This window comes from Hypomesus transpacificus, chromosome 17, assembly GCF_021917145.1.
Source record: "Hypomesus transpacificus isolate Combined female chromosome 17, fHypTra1, whole genome shotgun sequence".
In the NCBI taxonomy this organism is placed as follows: Eukaryota; Metazoa; Chordata; class Actinopteri; order Osmeriformes; family Osmeridae; genus Hypomesus; species Hypomesus transpacificus.
The window spans coordinates 1110884-1130419 of record NC_061076.1 but is presented as its reverse complement, the minus strand read 5'-3'; the positions used below and the strand labels follow the sequence as shown (position 1 = coordinate 1130419).

At 47.4% G+C, this 19536-nt stretch overlaps 3 protein-coding genes across 6 annotated transcripts; 2 read left to right on the top strand and 1 right to left on the bottom strand.

The window, feature by feature from the left end:
* Positions 1-262: 262 nt before the first annotated feature.
* Positions 263-9931, bottom strand: LOC124479856 (ADP-ribosylation factor-binding protein GGA1-like). 4 transcript variants are annotated; one of them, XM_047038787.1, is made up of 17 exons: positions 9765-9931; positions 8341-8425; positions 8010-8085; positions 7437-7535; positions 7056-7179; positions 6659-6759; positions 5979-6059; positions 5748-5876; positions 5283-5364; positions 4937-5047; positions 4546-4701; positions 4229-4299; positions 3680-3870; positions 3356-3585; positions 2972-3141; positions 2714-2885; positions 263-2652 (listed from the first exon to the last, which is right to left on the bottom strand). In XM_047038787.1, the coding sequence occupies exons 1-17, from the start codon at positions 9778-9780 to the stop codon at positions 2261-2263; spliced, it is 2286 nt and encodes a 761-aa protein (XP_046894743.1). In that variant the 5' UTR covers positions 9781-9931; the 3' UTR covers positions 263-2260. The 4 variants fall into 4 exon arrangements, with proteins under 4 accessions (XP_046894743.1, XP_046894742.1, XP_046894745.1 ...); XM_047038786.1 differs by lacking the exon at positions 9765-9931 and adding an exon at positions 9001-9260; XM_047038789.1 differs by lacking the exon at positions 9765-9931 and adding an exon at positions 9001-9255 and having other exon boundaries at positions 2380-2574; positions 2775-2885.
* On the top strand, positions 9813-15833 carry LOC124479420 (MICAL-like protein 1). The gene is made up of 15 exons (XM_047038165.1): positions 9813-10006; positions 10616-10664; positions 10829-10970; positions 11055-11155; positions 11379-11683; positions 11808-12205; positions 12306-12339; positions 12465-13341; positions 13914-14042; positions 14171-14297; positions 14609-14699; positions 14794-14867; positions 14967-15081; positions 15185-15231; positions 15342-15833. The coding sequence occupies exons 1-15, from the start codon at positions 9813-9815 to the stop codon at positions 15464-15466; spliced, it is 2808 nt and encodes a 935-aa protein (XP_046894121.1). The 3' UTR covers positions 15467-15833.
* Positions 15834-15937: 104 nt separating this feature from the next.
* Positions 15938-17747, top strand: polr2f (RNA polymerase II, I and III subunit F). Its single transcript, XM_047038791.1, has 5 exons — positions 15938-16077; positions 16266-16335; positions 16623-16753; positions 17089-17160; positions 17288-17747. Exons 1-5 carry the CDS (start codon positions 16058-16060, stop codon positions 17376-17378), a joined length of 384 nt encoding a protein of 127 aa, XP_046894747.1. The 5' UTR covers positions 15938-16057; the 3' UTR covers positions 17379-17747.
* The last annotated feature ends 1789 nt before the right edge of the window (positions 17748-19536 follow it).

Sequence of the window (19536 nt, the reverse complement as noted above, 5' to 3'; positions counted from 1 at the left end):
AGTTTCTGCGTTTCTGCGTTTCTATTTTGCTGAGAAGTTATACAAATCTTTGTGATAAGCTACTTTTGGTGTCTGTCCTGTTTGTAATATTTCTGAAATTAGAAATAGGTCTCATGTTATTGTGTAAAAAACGATCAGATGTGAACCAGTCTGTTATTAGGAAGCTGCCAGTTGCTTTGCTACATTGAGTCTTGTGAATCTCTGAGATGTTTTGAAGGTAGGTCCAGCAGTTCCTTTGTGATTCTTGTGTTTCAGATTTTTGTTTTCTGGCTTCTAGTGTACCTCTCTTTACTTTTCTGGTCTTCACATCTGGAAAAAGTCCACAAAATAAGAATTTGGGTAGCTTTTTTGTGTTCTTAATATTTTGTTTAGCGTTTTTTAGAACCCACGTAATGAAGTATCTTCATCCAAACCCATATTTGGTTTTATGTAAGACTTTTTATCACGCCTTTGAAGGTATAAAAATTGTTAAGTTGATCTGTAGACGATATAAACATAACATGATCTGCTTTCACATGTATGTGTTTTACATGTCATCTTTTATTTGTGTTAATGTTTCTAATCTTGTTGGTCCCAGTCTGGCTGAGCTGTGTGTTGAAACCTGCTATCACCTCCACTAGGCTCACTGTTTGCTTTGTTTTTCAGATTTGAATACATTTTCAACGACCCTTTTGAACATTTGCGTCCAGTGGTTTTGTTTAGAGTCCGACTAATACTATGATGATTGGGGGTGTCAAATCATTCTCCATAAAGTAATATTTATGATTACAGGTAAAAACAATATATAGATGTATCGACTCCCCCGACCTAGCTCTTAGCTTAGCTCTTTTGGGGGGCCAAGTCTTAATTAGGGGGGTCAAACCCCGCCCTCTGCCTGTGATGGAGGCGGATAGAGGTGTCGTAAGGGCAATTACACTGTGTTGTAGAAAGTAACTTTGCAGAAACCCTCAGTGGCTCGGTGGGTAAGCATGTGTACCGTCAAGTCTACTGCCAAACACGGTAGCCCTGGTTCAAATCTCGCTCAAACCAATTCATTTAACTGATATCAGTTAATTAATATATGTATTTAATTAGGGGGGTCAAAACCCCCCCATAATTAGAACCCTGTACATAGTAACCATAGGAACCATCATGTTGGATCCCTTTATGCAGAGAAGCAGTCACATCCACTGATTCAGATCATCTGGAGAGAATTTATTTAGAGAATCTGTATGTACACCACCATGCCTTCCATCAAACATATGACCTTTATAACAAATCTCTAGGAGTGAAGGGTGTGTGTAGGGTGCTGTTGGACCTGAAGGTTTTACAGTGTATAGATGTAACAGCGGTAACCAGGACGACGGTCTAACACATTGATGTGTAGTGCAAACGTAAGAAAACAAACCAAAGTAGGCACAAACGGCAGATATGATACGCTCATATTTCATATATTTTTCTTTGTCTTAAGACAAGGGGAAACGAGCTGCAGTTCAGCTTACGTGCAAATGGCAGCGTGAGTTCATTCATTATGATATCACTAACATCCTGGTAAAGTACAGACTCCCTGATCTCAAGGGCCTGTAGAAATAACACAGAAACACAGGAAACCCAAAAGCAGTCAAATGAACGACATTACAGACATTTCTATCAGGAGAGCTCCATTAAACATAATACTCAGATGGGACGAGCTCCAGAAAACGTCTCCTAAATGTTCTATTGTATCAATCTTGGAAGTCCACTTGATTTAGCGTGAACACCCTTCCAAGTGAGCTTTGCATATTTGAGAGGGGGAGTCATTGGTCCTAAGGCGAGAACTCCGCCCAACTTGTGCACTAAATCAAGTGCACCCACATATCTACATACGTGTTTATGTTCCTTCATAGCGTTCACAGTTCAAACGAAACAGACGAGAATGTAGCATGGCGCCATCTGCCAGCCAAGAGGGAACTGCAGGTTTGTTAAAGCGGGACCACAAAGTTAAGCAAAGATTAAAGACGTACACAACAAAGAATAATCCCACACACTATGTACCTGTCCTGTCCAGACTGAAGCATTACAGATGACCTATTGATGAACAAATCAATATCAACCAATCATAGCCGAAGAAAAGTAAACCCAAAGTAACCAAAGTAACCCACTGGTTGTTGATGCAGTGTTGTGTTGGTGAGTCAGTAGCTCTGGCTGTCCCCTCCCTGGTGCCCTGTACACCCCCCCCCCCCTATGCAGGTGCAGAGACTGGATATGCATTAGCAAAATAGCAGAGTTTCTAACTAGCCAATCAGGAGTCACGTTGGAACTGTCTACCCTCGGTCAGGTCTTCTGGTTGGCAGAGTCCCGCCCCCAGACGATCTCTCAGCCAATTACGGCAGAGACTCTGGGAGATCACAACTTCAACTAAGGAGGAATGACTGGTCAGACGTCCAGGAGCGTGCGGGGAAGAGGGGGGAGGGGGGGAGGAGGGGGGAGGGGAAGCAGTCTGCCAGGGGGTCATAGGGTCCCCCAGGTGTCTGCAGGAGGGAAGTGTTGGACTCGTCCAGTCTTGTGGTGCTCCTCGTCTCCCAGGGTGAAGCTCAGCCTGTAGTCCAGCTGCACCTGCTCCTGGGGGCCACAGCAGAGAGAGATCAGTACAGGAAGAGAGGGGGGAGGAGAGGGGAGGAGAGGGAAGGGTACCTTGAGGGGGTTGGCCAGTAGCAGGACCTGTGTGATGGCGGTGGGGGCAGGGGGGGTGTACCTTGAGGGGGTTGGCCAGTAGCAGGACCTGTGTGATGGCGGTGGGGGCAGGGGGGGTGTACCTTGAGGGGGTTGGCCAGTAGCAGGACCTGTGTGATGGCGGTGGGGGGCAGGATGGGGTTAAAGGCTGGAAGCTCCATCCCTGATGGGGGCTGTAGCTTCACGGCCATTCCCTACAACACACACACACACACTGTTTAGACTGTTCAGATGAGCTGGGAGCTGTAGGAGCAGCAGGGGGGGGGGGGGGGGGGGTTACCTGGGGGGCGGAGGTCTGCAGCTGGATGTTGGTGATGGGGACCGGGGCGGAGGACAGCATGGAGACGATGACCACCAGGACGTCAGGGCAAGATGGAGGGGCGTCACGAGCAAAATGGAACAGGACCCGCAAGCTGTGACCGTCAAACACCGTCACAGGCAACACGCTACCTGAGAGAGAGGGGGGAGGGGGGGAGGGAGGAGGGGGGGAAAGGATGAAGGAAGGGAAGGATGGAGAGGAGTGAGAAGAAAAGGTAGAGAAAGATAGAGAGGCAGAGATGAAGAGGACGGGGGAAGGTAGGGAGAGAGTGAATTTCAAATTATATCAGTTGTCAAACTTTTTACGTTTTGAGTGCTATCCAAAAGAAGATATATTGTCACTTACTGGGCCTTATAGATTCTAACGGTACTAACACATCTGTCAGTGTGACCACTGGAGGAGGAGCCTCTGTGTGAACAGGCGACATGCCCAGCAATGTAGCTCCCAGGCTGGACTGGGAGTTCAGGAGAGCCCCAGGATGCTCGGAGGTGAAGGCCGGGATGGGGCTTGGGCTGGGGTTTGACCCAGACTTGCTCTGTAGATCTCGTAGAGTAGGTCTGGACTGCTGCTTGTCCCTGCGGAGAGACAAGGACCCTGTCCGTGAAACTGCAACTCACCTGAAAGAAATTCCAAGTGTTGTAGGTGAAGTTGTTGTGAGCGGTGAGTTACCATTTGACCTGGAGGCCCTCTGGAGGCAGGGACTGCTGCAGCAAGGCCTTCCCCAGCAGGTCTAACTCATCCAGGGCAGAGCTGCTGGGGGTAGTGGCCGAGGAGGAGGTGGCCTGGGACAGGGCTGCGGGGTCTGGACTCAGGAGGAGGCTGGGGGCTGCAGGGACGTCTGCATCCACACTGTCAGAGGACTGGGGGAGCGGGGGACGAGGAGAGAGAGAGATCAAATCTGATATTTGAGACAAAGATGATGACCTTGTTGGAGACGCTGTTTCAGCTCCATAAAGTATGTCAGCTGTGTGATTGTTGGCGTTCTACATGGTCCCACCTTTCTCCACCCCACCACCTCTCCATCCCTCCATCTCTCTCCATCCCTGCATCTCTCCACCCCTCTCTACCTATCCAGCCCACCACCTCACCACCCCAGCATCTCTCTTCATCCCTGCATCTCTCTCCATCCCTGCATCTCTCCACCCCTCTCTACCCATCCACCCCACCATCTCTCTCCATCTCGCCACCCCTCTCTACTCATCCACCCCTCCACCCTACCTGGAAAGAGTCCCAGGCCGTGGAGTCGTCCGGCTGCGAGGCTGCAGACGTCAGGGTCCCCTCACTCAACCCTGTCAGACACAGGGGGGCGTGGCATTAGACACAGGGGGGCGTGGCATCAGACACAGGTGGGCGTGGCATCATGCACAGGGGGGCATGGCATCAGACACAGGGGGGCGTCGCATCATGCACAGGGGGGCGTGGCATCATGCACAGGGGGGCGTGGCATAATGCACAGGGGGCGTGGCATCAGAGACCAGGGGGCGTGGCCTCATGCACACTCACATTATCCTGCCAAACATGTCTTCAGTCCTCACCTAGTGACATCAGCTCGTCGTCAAGGAGACTGAGGCCCATCTCCTGTGAAGGGGCGTTTGTGCTGTCTGTTGGTGTGGGGAATTCTGGGAAGGAGGGCGGGGACTGTGGCGACGTGTCCAATCCCGACAGGTCTAGCAGTGCTGTGCTGCTGCTTCCTGTTTAGGATACCAGCTCAATTCTGTTTTCAGTCTTCAGACACCATTTGAGTTACCTAAACTAAAATCTGTGAATGTCTGTGTGTGGGGTGTGTGTGTTTGTGTGTGTGTGAGTGTGTGTGGTGTGTGTGGTGTGTGTGGTGTGTGTTTACCTGTGTGTGAGTGTGTGTGGTGTGTGTTTACCTGTGTGTGGTGTGTGTGTACCTGTGTGTGAGTGTGTGTGGTGTGTGTGTACCTGTGAGTCTGTACTCAGCAGTGCTGTTGCCGTTCACCTCCTCTCCCTTCACCTGCTGCTTGTACCTGTTGATGACCTGAGTCACACTGTCATTGGCCTGCAGGATCTCCGCTGGCCACACAGGAGAATGAACACACACACACACACAGGAGAGAGAATGAACACCCACACACACAGAAGAGAGAATGAACACCCACACATACAGGAGAGAGAATGAACACACACACACACAGGAGAGAGAATGAACACCCACACACACACAGGAGAGAGAATGAACACCCACACACACAGGAGAGAGAATGAACACACACACACACCCACAGGGTGAGGGGAAGACAGGCCTCACCCAGAGCTTCATCGTTGTCTTCTGTGTCACTGGCTAGTCTGAAGAGAGTCGGCCTCATCTTCTCGCAACGCTGGTACAGATCCTGCACACACACACACTCACTTTAGCATGTACCATGTGACTGTGTGTGCATATGTGAGTGTGTGTGTGTGTATATTTGCGTGCTTGTCAGAGAAATTAAGGATGTAACCTCTATTCTGTATAAATGCTCTTGCATGGATACTGGTCGGCAGACAACTTTGTACCACCATACCTTGTCTCCTTCCTACATGCGCAAGCAGATCAGACTTCCTTGACTTGATGGACCGTGTGCAGTACCGTGTGCAGTACCGTGTGCAGTACCGTGTGCAGTACCGTGTGCAGTACCGTGTGCAGTACCGTGGGCAGTACCGTGTGCAGTACCGTGTGCAGTACCGTGTGCAGTACCGTGTGCAGTTGATCAGATGTATGCGCCAGTGTTTAGACCTGCAGGAGCTCCAGGCTGCTGCTGCTCCCATCATGCTCCTCCAGCAGCTGAGTCAGCAGGCCCACACTCTCATTCACCTCCTGGATGGTGTTCACACGCCTGGACACCTTCTCTGCTCGCCTCTGGTCCTGAGAGGCCACACACACAGGAACATACACAGGTTACTGCTATGTCATACAGGCGTAGGTGTTTCTACATGTGTTAGTGAAGAAGAGATGGAAGGATCTTACCTCCTGCACCATCTCTTTGATCAGTTTGTTAGCAGCCTTCAGGTCCTCAGGGTGTGTGCTGTTTAACAGACGAGACAGCACCTACAACAGCCCCGACCAGAAGAGGACAGGAGAGGGGGAGGAGCAGGAGAGAGGAGAGAGATATACAGGAGAGGGGAGAGAGAGATATACAGGAGAGGAGGAGAAAGAGATATACAGGAGAGGAGGAGAGAGAGATATACAGGAGAGGAGGAGAAAGAGATATACAGGAGAGGAGGAGAGAGGGATATACAGGAGAGGGGAGAGAGGGATGTACAGGAGAGGGGAGAGAGGGATATACAGGAGAGGAGGAGAGAGAGATATACAGGAGAGGGGAGAGAGGGATATACAGGAGAGGAGGAGATAGAGATATACAGGAGAGGTATGAGGAGGATGGAGAGACGGGAGTGAAGGAGCAGAATGGCAGGAGAGAGGGAGGAGAGAGGGAGGATGGAGAGAGGGAGGATGGAAAGAGGGAGGAGGAGAGAGGGAGGATGGAAAGAGGTAGAAAGGGGGAGGAGAGAGGTAGGAGGAGAGAGGGAGGATGGAGAAACATTGATAAATAGGTCAGTAAAAAGGTAGAAGTAAGGTGCATTTGACTACTGAGACAAAGATGACATAACAGACTGTTCTCAGGAGAGTCCCCTCTGGAGCAGCCCCACCTTGGACTTCTCCTCGTCCTCGAAGACGGCGCTCTTGGGTCTGGGAGGAGGAGGCAGCCACAGCTGACCTGGGGGGAGGTCAGGATCCTGCTTCACCATGCCTGGGTTTACAGAACAACATCCAAATGAGTCACAGTCAAAGACCCTTCCAACTGTTTGTGATACACCGCTGGAACATTGCACTTTACCCTGAATGATAAGGTACCTGTCTATGTACGTAAGTTATTTGTGAGTATATGCTCTGATATGTTCTTGTCATATCAACATTTTGTTGTGTCTCAATTACAACACAGCGAGTACATTTGTACGGGGATGGGCACAGCTCAGCGGTAGAGTATTTACCTGCAGTTCAAGAGGTGAATGAAGACATTGTAGTTACGACAGTACAGTTAGTCACCTTGTTTCTTCAACATCTGGTAGGCATCTGCTATCTTGGTCTCGTCAGGCAGACTCAGAGTCCAGCTGTAGATCAGCTCCAGAACCTTCTTCTTCACAGCCTCTGGGGAACGTGAGCCCAGGTACTGAGGGGGGGAGAGGAGGCCGAGTAAACCTGACAGAGGGACTCTGATGGGGTTTGAACCCCTACATCTACCATTACATTTACATTTAGTCATTTTGCAGAGACTCTCACACTATGGAGTGCAACAGAGGGCCCGGTCAGGCTGAATGTTTAGTTGATACAGCGTTAAGTGCTTAACCTGGTTCAGAAATGGCTTTGTTGTAACGAGTGTATATTGACTCTGACAGACCTTTACATCAAACACACACACATCATTACCTTGGGAGACACAACTTTGATGAGCTCGTTGAGGAAGCGAAACTTTCCAACTTCATTGTGAAATCTTTTCCCGCAATCCTTCATACACATCTCCAGCACCTGGCGAATGACAAGACAAACTCATAACTCTACCTGCTGGAGGAATCACCCTGAGGTTGTGTTCCAGGTCTACCAGGTAGTGTCTCCCTGGTAGTGAAGGAGGACAGAGTAGGACGCAGAACAAAAGATGAAGATCGGTTAATCCTGTTTGCATGGACTGGTTTTGTTGCTGTGTCACTCTGCCCTCCTTCAGTGCCTGGGACATCCTGTAAGAAATGGTGCCCACTAAAGTCTACTTCCTGGTGGTAACTGAACAGATACCTGTCGTTAGATAACTCTAATCCTTTAGAGAAGGAATAAAACACATGTTTTGCAGATTACCCAAAACTTCAAATCCAAGTTGCCACATACTCAAGTTCTAAAGCAAAAAAATACAATAAAAATGACATATTCTAGAGATTCTTTCATTGTTTTGACAGCAAGCTGTTTTCGCCATGGTAACTGGCAGGGTTGCCAGGGTAACCAAGACCTCACCAGGAGAGCCTGTGTTGCCTCCCACTCCTGGGGAGACTGGATCTTGTGAGCCAGGAGTCTTGTGGCCAGTTGGGGGCTGAGAAATAGAATGGAGGTCCTTCATCAAATCGGCACTTTAGGAACAACTAGCACATTCAACAAAAAAAATCGGACTAAATTAACCTTTCTATGATTAATAAAGTTGTATTTTAATGTTCAGCATTGTACATGTGTGACATGTTTCTCTATGCTTTTATAACCGAGGATTAGCCGGTTTAGTATTCCAAAATCATAATTTGATTACCTTCCAGACAGGTGAGCAAGTTACAAGGCAGAACTAGCATTCACTTACCCCTCCAAATCATTATTGAGCTGGTCACAGAAAGCATGGATCCCCTCCCAGTCTGTATCTCTGTTTAGTGGGTTTGTGGCTCTATCTGAAACATGAGAGATTAAACCGCCTAAATATCACTATCACCCATACCAAGACACATTAGCACACTGGCAATTGAGGAAATCCTTAATGTAAAAACTGCTTCCTGAATTGGACAGCCCTGAGTCACTTAAACTAGCATCAGTAGTTAATCCATACCCTTGCGTGATATGTCTGTTTGAAGTACAATTTAAATGACAACCTTGCAAGCCACCACTAATGTTAGCTCTAGATATGATGTGACGTTCGCGTTTGATGTTTGATGTTTTCCTATTAGAAAGGACACTTCTGGAGACATCTGTTGTTGACAGATAGCTATCTAGCTAAGTAACTAAGTAGCTAAATAGCTAAGTAGCTAAATAGCTAGCTAGATACCGCTTGACTGTGTGACAGCTGGCTAGCACAACAGCTATCCGGCTAAGCTGCCAGCTAGCCATGGTTCTGATGGCTGTCGCTGCTTTGCCCACCCGTTTTGCGTAAATTGTCGTCTCTATCATTGCATTCAATGCTACACCTACATGTTGTCTATGCACGGTCATTTACCTGTCTCCATAACCTTTATAACTTCAAAACACTTACTGATACGGGACTCCAAACTCTCCGTGTCAGGCGGCGCAGCCATCACTACGGGATTTCTTTTTGACGCAAGACTATCGCGAGGAGAACGTAGTGGTCCGGTGTGCACCAGGTCCGACACGTTCTAGTGCGGTACTGTTACTGTCTGACTGATCAGTGACTGCAGCTAGTGACATAACATCTCCGACTCCGATTCTAACGCTGCATTGCCTTTTTATATGTTTAAACTGTATTTGGCATTTGTTTGTTTACTATGACGCTCCCAAACAACCGCCTCCACTCTCGTCTCTAGACACGTTCAACAACTGACATCTAAGGACCTCACTGGAACGCCACTTCAACTGTGGCGTAGACACTGTATTGGCAAAACAACACAATTTTGTTGTCTACACCTCTAAAATTTCACATGCATTTGAATAGTTAGATTGTAGTTGCAGTTGATTGTGTTCCCAAGCTGAAACCTAAACCTAAACTAAATTTAGATGCTGTCGTGTGTCCCTAGCGGTATGAAGCTGCGTTGCAGGCTAGGCTTCATACGCGCGGTAATCAAGTAGAGTGAGTAACGGATTTGTTTTTAATTCAATTTACTCGTCCCAAGTATAGTTAATCAAGAGCAAGGAACTCTTGAAGTCTATGAAAAGAACAACAATATACTGGCAAAATGATTAAACTGCTTTGGAATTCTCGAATGGGACGTATACGTGAGTTTGTTGTGACAACATTGTAACCTAATTGTAGCAAGCGATATATAAAAACGGAATATCTACCTGCGGAAGTTGACATCTTTCCGCAGTCTAGGTCAAAAAGGAGTACTGATGAAGTTTGGACGGCGACGAAAAGTTCATTTGAGTCGATTAAGGATAGTCATGGGTTCGCTGAAGGCTCTTCAAGACTGGTGTCGAATCGAGTGCGAGAATTACCCCAATGTGGACATTAAGAACATGTCCACGTCATTTAGAGATGGGTTAGCCTTTTGTGCTTTAATCCACAAACACCGACCTGATTTAATGTAAGTAAATGTTTCTTTTTACGTGTAGGCCTACAACGTAGGCTATAGGCGGTAACAGATCATATAGGCTTCTTGGTTTATCAACTGTGTTGTGCTCCAGATTCCCTGGCTGCTGTAGTCTATCCGTCCGTCCGTCCACCCTCAGTTCCACCAATCCCACCCGTTTGAAACAATGAAATAGTTTCGACCCTATTTTATGTTGAGTAGGTTGAGTGTTAAAGGGATTTGGTAGCATTCTATTAAATTATTTTTAATCATAGATTGCTTCAACCAATTTACTGGATTGTATTGCATCTTAGTTTACAGGTAACAAGCCAGGCCAGAATAGTTTTCCAATGTATTAGTGTGTGCGTTGTGCTATCTGAAGCTCAGGGTTTTCTGATACAATCTCCAGGCACCCACTGTGTTGGAGCCAAACTCCAAAAGCAGACCCTGATTGGCTGTCTAATCTGGGCTCATCTGGATTTGCCCAGGACAGCAGCATGGAGACTAATCCAACAATCTCTCTCTCTCTCTCTCTCTCTCTCTCTCTCTCTCTCTCTCTCTCTCTCTCATCAGTCTAAATTCAAAAATTAAATGTATCTACATTTTTACCTTGCCCTATTCCAGAGACTTCCACTCCCTCTCCAAGGAAAACGTTTATGAAAACAACCGTCTGGTGAGTTTTCATCTCTCCTGGCATCCCTACACTTTGTATACTTGCTAGTATACCCATTCATTTGGCTTAATGAAATGCTTGATCATTCAGGGGAGATGTATGGATGAGCCACAGATGATAGGAATCAACTGAACCCCACCTGTGCCCTTGTCTCCCTCTGCTAGGCGTTTGAAGTGGCAGCGTCGAAACTGGGCATCCCTGCCCTGCTGGACCCTGGAGACATGGTTGCCATGGACACCCCTGATCGTCTGGGCGTCATCACCTACCTGTCCCAGTACTATCTCGTCTTCAACAAGCTAACTCAGGGTAACCTTATTTATTTGGATATTTTCTACTCTCTAAAAGTCTAGCCTACTGATTAATCAATACTGTAAACGCTTTGCCTTGCAGTCGGTCCGTTCAGGCTAAAGGTGTCAGATGTTTATGTTGACCGCCCCACACACATGACCAAGAAACAACCTGCATTTTTTTCGGACCTTGAACCAGCCACGGTAACAACATGTCATCATTGTAATAATAGTGTTTATGTTTTCATTCTTCCAAATGACCACAAGATGTCTTTCTCCATAGCAACAACAAACCTCATTCTTACTGTACTCTTGGGCTCTGAAAACAGCTTTTTATAGCTTCCATGTTCCTGTACCTGTACATTCTAGCAGTCTGTTTTCACAGCATACAGCATCTTTGTCATCCTGACTGTGTTTGCGTGTGCAGAGCTCATCAGGAGGGCAGAGCGGTAAATCTCACCAGAGCGTTGCAGCGCAGCAGAGCGTCTCAGCGCAGCAGAGCGTCGCAGCGCAGCAGAGCATCTCAGCGCAGCAGAGCTTCGCAGCGCAGCAGAGCGTCGCGGCGCAGCAGAGCGTCGCTGCGCAGCAGAGCGTCGCAGCGCAGCAGAGCATCGCAGCGCAGCAGAGCGGTGGCAGCAGACTGACTGGGGAGTGTGTCTCCTGCAAAAGGCATGTCCACCTGCTCCAAAGACATCTGGTGGACGGCCAGCTCTATCACCGGATCTGCTTCAGGTACCAGCACCAACAATGACAGCAATAATAATCATCTGGATCTATCTCAGTAGTATATTTAATTTTATACTATTTGTACTTTTCTTTTGCCAGCTGTTAAATCGTGTATGTCTTTGTCAAACAGATGCAGGCTGTGCAGAAATACCTTGCTACCTGGTTCCTACAGAGAGGGTGAAGATCCTGGCTCATTGGTCTGCTCCCATCACTGCTCAGCCATTGAGAGCTCTCACCCTGACCTCAGCAGACAGGAAGAGGCGGGATCAACGGAACTCCTCCCCAAAGTAGTAACACAGGAAGTGACATCCCAACGCGACGCAAGGTCGCCCCCTCATGCAGAAATACCCCCCTGGGAGGTGGCTGCTAGGTGCACTGATCCCTCTCCAGCACCGGGAGCCACGTCTGCTCCACAGGGGGGTAGCAGTCGGCCGGTACCTGCCCCCAGACGCATGCTGGACTCCTCCACCGCCCCTCGTCCTGCCCCCAGGACCCGCGCTGGTAAAGCCTTGGACAACTCTGTTGCGGGTGAGTTTTACAGTTGTTTTTCTAATAGTTCTCCCGCTATGAATACGTAAGCATTTAATTTCTTCTCCCTTTCTCCTCGCTTTTGTTTCACCTCCTGCAGGCACGTCAGCTGATCAAAACCAATCCCCACCCAGGCGAGTTTACCAAACAGATCTACGTCATGAATGCAAAAGATTCCCCAATGATTTCAATATTTACCAGTTTATATTTTTCCGAAGCTTTTTCATCTCTTACTCTTGTGATCTGTTTTACTCATCAGTCCTAGTTCTGCCGATGGAAGCTGCAGACCCAAGGATCATCCCTGGAAGGCAATTAGCAACCCTGGACCCTGGACCAGGCTACCGCCAGCCCCATCCCCTAACAAACCCTCCCACTTCAGCTCCCTGTCACCCCTGCATGGAACCGGGGAATGGTTCTGGAAGAAACCGGCCCCAGGAAACCCCTTTGGAGAACAAGAGGATGAGGAGGACGACACTGATGATGAAGGTTCCAGAATAGGTGCAGCGGGCCACAGTCAGAACTCCATGGCAACCAGTCAGTCATGGAGTGGCGCCCGTTTTTTAGCTAAAGCAGCTAAAAGCAGTGACTCAGCCAGCGCTGGTCCAGTAAGCCGTGAGGACGCCAGAATACCCGCTGGTCACGGGTCATGTCCTGCCGGAACTGGTGCCAAAGCCAAGTCAGCTGTACCAGGCCAAGCAGCAGAGGACACTGGCCCTAACAAGCTGGGCCAGTCAGGATCAGCTTTACCAGGGGCAGTCGCTCACACAGCAAGAGGTGGAGCTACGGACACATGCACAGCAGCAGGTGGATCTGCTTTGCTTGGCTTACCTGGAGCAGCGTCAGGTAGCGACCTCGAAGGACCCACAACACACATCACTGCCTTGGAGGTTCTTGATGAGGTTGAACAAGCTAGATCACAGGAAGTACTTAGATCACAGGAAGTGCTTGGCGTATCCCAGGCTGGTGGTCGAGATCGTTCTGCTGGACCATCGGCCCGACCTTTCCCCAAGAGTAAGTCAGTGCCTGCCATCACTCCTGCTTGTCTCAGCCCCACCACACCAGCCAATGGGGGGGCAGAAAATCTCTCAGAAGCAACCAATGATATTGATCCAGCATCTGCAGTGCCTCACAGTAAGGTAAGAGTAGATATATTTAATAGCCGAGTAATATTGTACTGTACAAATGTGAAATGGGAAGTTGGTAACAGGCCAATGAGTCTGTATGTGACTGGGAGAGGTGTTCAGATTTGAGGCTGCTTGTCTGTCATCTTAGTCTGTGTCAGGCCAGTCACAGGATACTGCTGAAAGGCATCCGATTCAGCAGGTTGAAACGTCTCCAGGTTGGAAACTAGGTCATAGGAGTTGGGTTCTCACTATGATTTTGCCACTAAAATCATGTGCTTGACAGTTTCACAATCTTCCATTGTATAATTTCCTAATAATTTAGGAAAAAGTTACTATTAGTTACGAAGTCCTTTCTTACGTCGTTATCAGACATTGGTCAGGTACAGACAACAATTACTTATTAATTATTAACAATGAATTACTTAATTTAATGAAATACTTGAAATTGATGCACGTTTGATTGGATTCTCATACCTTATGAAACTGATTCATTTGTTTCATTGCAGTGGGTGACTCAAATCAAGTGCACCCAAGTCTGTCAGTATTTATAGATAGTAACTGATCCGGGTGTGCTTGTCCTGAAGGCCTGTAAAGAGAACCTATTGGACGGTGAACCCCCACCTTTCGGCATACCAAAATCCAAGACGTTCCAGGTAACCACAGCAACGCGTGCTCCTGCCCCCGGACATGGCTTCCCCCTCATCAAGAGGAAGGTGAGAGGTCGAAAAAACAGAAGATTTGCAACATACAAATCATGTCTTACCTTCCTTATGATCCTTGTGGCTATATTGCTGTTGCCCGTTCATAATCACTCCTTGCGTGTGTGCGTGTGTGTGGTCAGGTGCAGACGGACGGTATGTCGCCGGTGAGGCAGTATTGGGGGGAGATGATAGAGCTGGACAAAACAATGTTCATCCTGGAGAGCAGAGGGGTGGAGCTGGAGGGCAGGCTGAGAGGCTGCGTCAGTGGTGGGTCTTAGAGGGGTGGGGGGGGGGGGGTCAACCTGGGGGGTCAACCTGGACAGTACAGGTTGACCTGGGTCCATCACTGTTAGCAAGTACTGTGACAATGGATCAGTTCTGAGTGCCAGATGTGATGCAAATCAAAATGCCACCTCAACTACTTTGGAATCTTTTTATGTCTGGTCCTGTCACAGTGATTGATTACATTGATGTAACTCATTTAATCAGGAAGCCATTATGATTCATTATGGAAACAGTAGAGAATATTGCGGGGGGTTTTAAGCAGGCTTGACATTGTTGTTGTGTTGCTGTTTCAGACCAGGATGAGGAGGACATGCTGGTGGACTGGTTCAGGCTGGTTCAGGACAAGCACATGCTGGTGCGGAGAGATGCTGAGCTGGTCTACCTGTGAGTGCACTGGAGTCAGGACTGCATTTCCAAACAGCAGAGCTGTGGATTTTACCATTTGTGTGTGTGTGTGTGTGTGTGTGTACACGGACAGGACGAAGCAAAATTATTTTGAAGAGAGGCAGGCCGATGTGGAGTACGAACTTCGGTGTCTTCTCAACAAACCTGGTAAGCGATCCTGCCGACTGCAGCTGCTACAACTGTGTGACAATGCAGTGTTCATGGAATCATCCGGAATGACTTCTCTGTCATGTCCTGGCCCCTCAGAGTCGGAGTGGAGTAAGGACGACCGCAACCAAGAGCATCAGCTGATGGATGAGCTGGTGACCGTCATCGAACAGAGGAATCAGATCATCAACAGCTTGGAGCAGGACAGACAGAGGTGAGGGCTAAATAAGGGGCCGTGCGCGTTTAGAACCGGAACGTTCATCTGATATTGTTAGGGCGTTGAGTAGTCATGGTAACAGTGTTCTTCTCCCTTTCAGAGAGAAAGAAGAAGATCTTCTGTTGGAGGCCATGATTAGGAGGAAAGGTAAGAAATGCATTATGATGTCATGTTATGACACCGGTTCCATAACTGATATATTCTCAACACTCCCATCCCAGCTTCTCTGAATTTGACCTACATTTTTCCATTCCCAGATTTTCAAAAAGAGGGAGAGAAAAAGAAGAAGTCCAAAGTGAAGTTCAAGCCCTTGAAGGTTCTGAAGATGCTTGGCCGCAAAGCAGAGGACTCCAAGACCAAGGACTCCCAGAAGAAGAACTGACAGAGAGGAATCTTTTATCCATCATGGACGTGGAAATTCTCCGATTTCTTTTACATATTCTCAGAATGTATTTAGCTTTGTCATAAAGGGCCTTTCTGCAAAACCAAAATGATCCAGAAGTGGGCAGATACCCTTGATGAAATGGAGGTCCAGGCTTCAAACACTGAAACATTTCCATATTACCACTTATGAGTATTGACTAACTTCTTATATCTAGAATATGTTTGGTCAGGTGACCAGAGCAGATTTTAATTATTTCCTTTATTGACAGACATAAAAGGAATGATAGAGTTGAGTGTTAATTAAATGCTGGATACAGTGGGATATTGTATCAGTACCTTTTTTTTGTTTTTCTTCAGGTAACAACATTGAAACCATTCTATTGGTGAAATCTATTTCATTTAAATTCCAGTAGAGCATTTTATCTTAGCGGAACTATGCTGTCTTGTTTGTTTCTTCCGGATGGAGCGAACGGACCGATAGACCGGAACCTTCCAGGACATTACAATCACGCCGACATCGAACTGTAGAGAACTTTCTTGAGAATTTGTCATAATTTATTGAAATAACTTCTACTACACGCTATAGAAAATGTCCGACAACGAAGACAAGTAAGTATAATGCTATAGTAGAACGTCAGGACCTTAAAATATACCGCAAAACAAACAGATTGTTTGACGTTTTCTGTGGCTCATCGTGGGGACTGTCGTTTTGGTGCTGCGTATATAAACATAAATCGATAGCATGCTAACGAGGATTCGTTTTGCCTTCTACTCTCTCAAAACGATCTAACGTCTAGCTTCGATGATGGTGATTTTGATGATGGGGAAGAAGATGAGGGGATGGATGATCTGGAGAACGCAGAAGATGTATGTTTTTCCCTCCATGTCTGCAAACAGTATAGCTTGTTCTTTGATGTCTGTCCCAAACATATTTTGAAACGTATAGCTACAGCTAGTTAGCTACAATTCTTGTTTGAGAAACGTATTAATATACATTCCTAAAAGGTTTGACAACCTTCTCGTGCTCTTTAATCTAACCTTGATACATCACCAAACGCCATGTACCGTCGCTTAAACTCAAGCGTTAGTAATTCTCGTGCTTCTCTCAAATCCGCTTCCCTGTCCCTGACGTTGTTATCTGCCATGGTAACCAGGAGGACCGGGAGAACGTACAGATCCTTCCCGCGGGAGAGGGCCAGCAGGCCAATCAGAAGAGAATAACAACTCAATACATGACCAAATACGAGAGAGCCAGAGTGCTAGGGACACGCGCCCTCCAGATAGCGTGAGTATTCCTCCTGAGTTCGACCTAGACCCTAGACTCTCATTGGAGAACAACCGTTGTAGAACATGGATAATTGCACTCCTAAAGACTGATGCTTAATTCTGACCTTCACCGCTGGAAGTTTCAAGTTAATTCCGTATTACGGAATGGATATATGATTATATTACCTAGCTTTAACCATTTGATACGTTTATCCATGTACACTAGGGTTTGGTATATTTCACCTGTTTTAATCATATGAAAGTGTAGCCTATGCGATTGTTTTACAGCCCATGAGCTCTTCTGGTCGCTGTTGACGGTCATCTGGGCAGTATTAAACCTGCTGTGTTCTGCAGGATGTGTGCCCCAGTCATGGTGGAGCTGGAAGGAGAGACAGATCCCCTACAGATCGCCATGAAGGAACTGAAGTAAAGCAACACATAAGCACTGTTTTCTTCTCTAGTCACACACAGACATATTTAGTCATTTAGCAGACGTATACAGACGTATAGCAGACATATATGCTGATACTGAGTGTGTGTTTCTGTTCTTCAGGGGTAGGAAGATCCCCATCATCATCAGGCGCTACCTTCCAGACGGCAGCTACGAGGACTGGGGCTGCGACGAGCTTATCATCACCGACTGAAGCAGGCCCCGCCCCAGGCACCCCCACGGCCAATCAGATCCTCAGACACCTGGAGAGGGATGTCAGCAGTCATTTGTTGACGCCGAACTGAGAACCTTTTTTTGTTTTGGTGCCACTGTACGGCTCTCCAGTCCGGAGCGTCCACCATTATCCTGATGGAAATAGTTAGATCTGAACCTTTTTGTCTCTGACAGGCGGATAAGTTACAACATACATCCACAAGGGGGGAATGTAACTCAAGTCACTGTTTAGCTCAAATGTACTTTCAGAAACTCGGCTACGATTATGAAGTGGTTCTGTGAAGGGAGATGGTAGTTTGTTTTATAGATCTGTTTTATTTTTCCTGTGAATAAATTAATTTGTATGAAAGAAATGTAGCATGTTGTTGAATTCCCAACAGTTGTGTGTGTTGAGCTCAACCATTAACATCATCCCTGGACGTTCTTTTCCCAGCTTTATTCATTTAGCATAAAAGCATTGAGATGTAACTACATCTGGTTCTAAAGAAGTGGTCAGGCAGCTCCTGAAGAACCTATTTAATTGTGTAAAACTGAATTAACCAACTTCGCTCATGAACAGTTGAAGTTGCCTCCATAGACATAGTTAACATGATCCTCCTGGAGTCATACCTGTGGTGTGTGACTCCATCTGAAATGGGCCCACGTGTCATGAGCTGGAATAAATGAATTCACCTTATCTGAACTGTAATTCAGTGAAACCTTGTTATATTCAGTGTAGAATCCACTTCAGGTTAGCCACTGGGTCCTTCTGACGAGGTCTAAGCACTAATTCTCAGATGGAGGAATGTGTTCTTGCGCCACATTCTCCAGATCTCTGTACGGTCATCAAAGCCTTTAGCATTTTCTCCTCCCTCCAACTTATGTTTGCTAAGCCTGGTAGTTTCACTTTTCTTCTTGAAGCGCTCTGATAGCCACCAACATATTAAGGAAACCAGGAACACATCCGTCGGCAGCGAATTCAGAACTTTGAGGACTGGATGGTGAGACAAGCTGGCGCGGGACTGAGCCGGCCTGGCCACAGCCCTCGCAAACTCACACACACACGTATGCATACAAACACGTACTCACACATACAAACAGAAAAGCACAGGCTGGTCATTGTCAGAGAGGAAATAGGTTGTTGCCAAGGCAACAAGGAGAGAGAGGAGCAGGGGGGGGGGGGGGTAAAAAGTGGGGAAACCCTCACCCAATTAACAGCTTTGGTGTAGGGAGCCTGTGATACAGAGAGCCTTGGTTTAATCCTGGCCTTGTCTTCATAATGCACATTATGACCCACAAGGTAACAGGATTTCTGATTAACATTCAAGATTGATTTGTACTTTTACTGTTTCTTACACTCAGTGTTCTCAGTATTAGAAACAGTCTGACGACAACATGAAATCCCTGATCTCACCACGTTAATTTGTGACGGAGAATGTGAAGAGGACCCTGTGTTTGCAGCAGAGCCAGAGCCCGGGGAGGGTTGGCTCTTCCTGTCATGTGGGCCTCTGAGACAGCAGATCATCACATCTCGTGATCCACCTCCCAGACCACGGACACAGCAGCACCCAGCTGACAGATCCACCATGTCTAATAGCGCACCGCCTCCTCTTTGCCCCCCTCTCTTCCTGCCTTGAGCCTTTCTTGAACCCTAACGTTCTTCTCTCTCTCTGACCTCTTGTCCTCCGTTCACCCTCCTGTCAGGATTCTGTTTATCTTCTTCTACTCCTCTATCCTCTCCTACTCCTCTATCTTCTTCTACTCCTCTATCCTCTCCTACTCCTCTATCTTCTTCTACTCTTCTATCCTCTTCTACTCCTTATCTTCTTCTACTCTTCTACTCTTCTCTCTCTCTCTTTCAATCTCTTTCTCTCTTTCTATCTCTCTCTTTCGTACAGTCTCAACCTGAGAGGGGAGAGATGGAGGGAGGTTGTTGGTGCAGTGTGGAGGAGGGGATGGGTGGAGGGAGGTGGGGTGGAGGCTATGCTGCGAGTATGAGAGTCCCTTTGTATCCCGGCAGAGCTACAGGCCCTGCAGTTCTGGGTATGCCTCCCTCCTCCCTGCCTGATCCCTCTCAATGGCTCTCTTTGTCTTTACCAAAGTATCACACAGCCGATTAAGAAGAGGGAATTAGGAGTCAGGCTTAACCCACAACACAC

Bases quoted from the DNA above. Each gene is read 5' to 3' on its own strand.
- LOC124479420 (XM_047038165.1), top strand. From the start codon at position 9,813: ATGAAGTTTGGACGGCGACGAAAAGTTCATTTGAGTCGATTAAGGATA. The intron at 11,684-11,807 runs GTACCAGCACCA...TTTGTCAAACAG, and splicing joins TATCACCGGATCTGCTTCAG to ATGCAGGCTGTGCAGAAATA. The intron at 15,082-15,184 runs GTGAGGGCTAAA...TCTCCCTTTCAG, and splicing joins TTGGAGCAGGACAGACAGAG to AGAGAAAGAAGAAGATCTTC.
- polr2f (XM_047038791.1), top strand. From the start codon at position 16,058: ATGTCCGACAACGAAGACAA. The intron at 16,336-16,622 runs GTATGTTTTTCC...CATGGTAACCAG, and splicing joins ATCTGGAGAACGCAGAAGAT to GAGGACCGGGAGAACGTACA. The intron at 16,754-17,088 runs GTGAGTATTCCT...TGTGTTCTGCAG, and splicing joins ACACGCGCCCTCCAGATAGC to GATGTGTGCCCCAGTCATGG.
- LOC124479856 (XM_047038786.1), bottom strand. From the start codon at position 9,043: ATGGCTGCGCCGCCTGACACGGAGAGTTTGGAGTCCCGTATCA. The intron at 6,060-6,658 runs GTGGGGCTGCTC...GGGCTGTTGTAG, and splicing joins AGGACGAGGAGAAGTCCAAG to GTGCTGTCTCGTCTGTTAAA. The intron at 3,871-4,228 runs GTAGGGTGGAGG...CCGCTCCCCCAG, and splicing joins CGGCCTGGGACTCTTTCCAG to TCCTCTGACAGTGTGGATGC.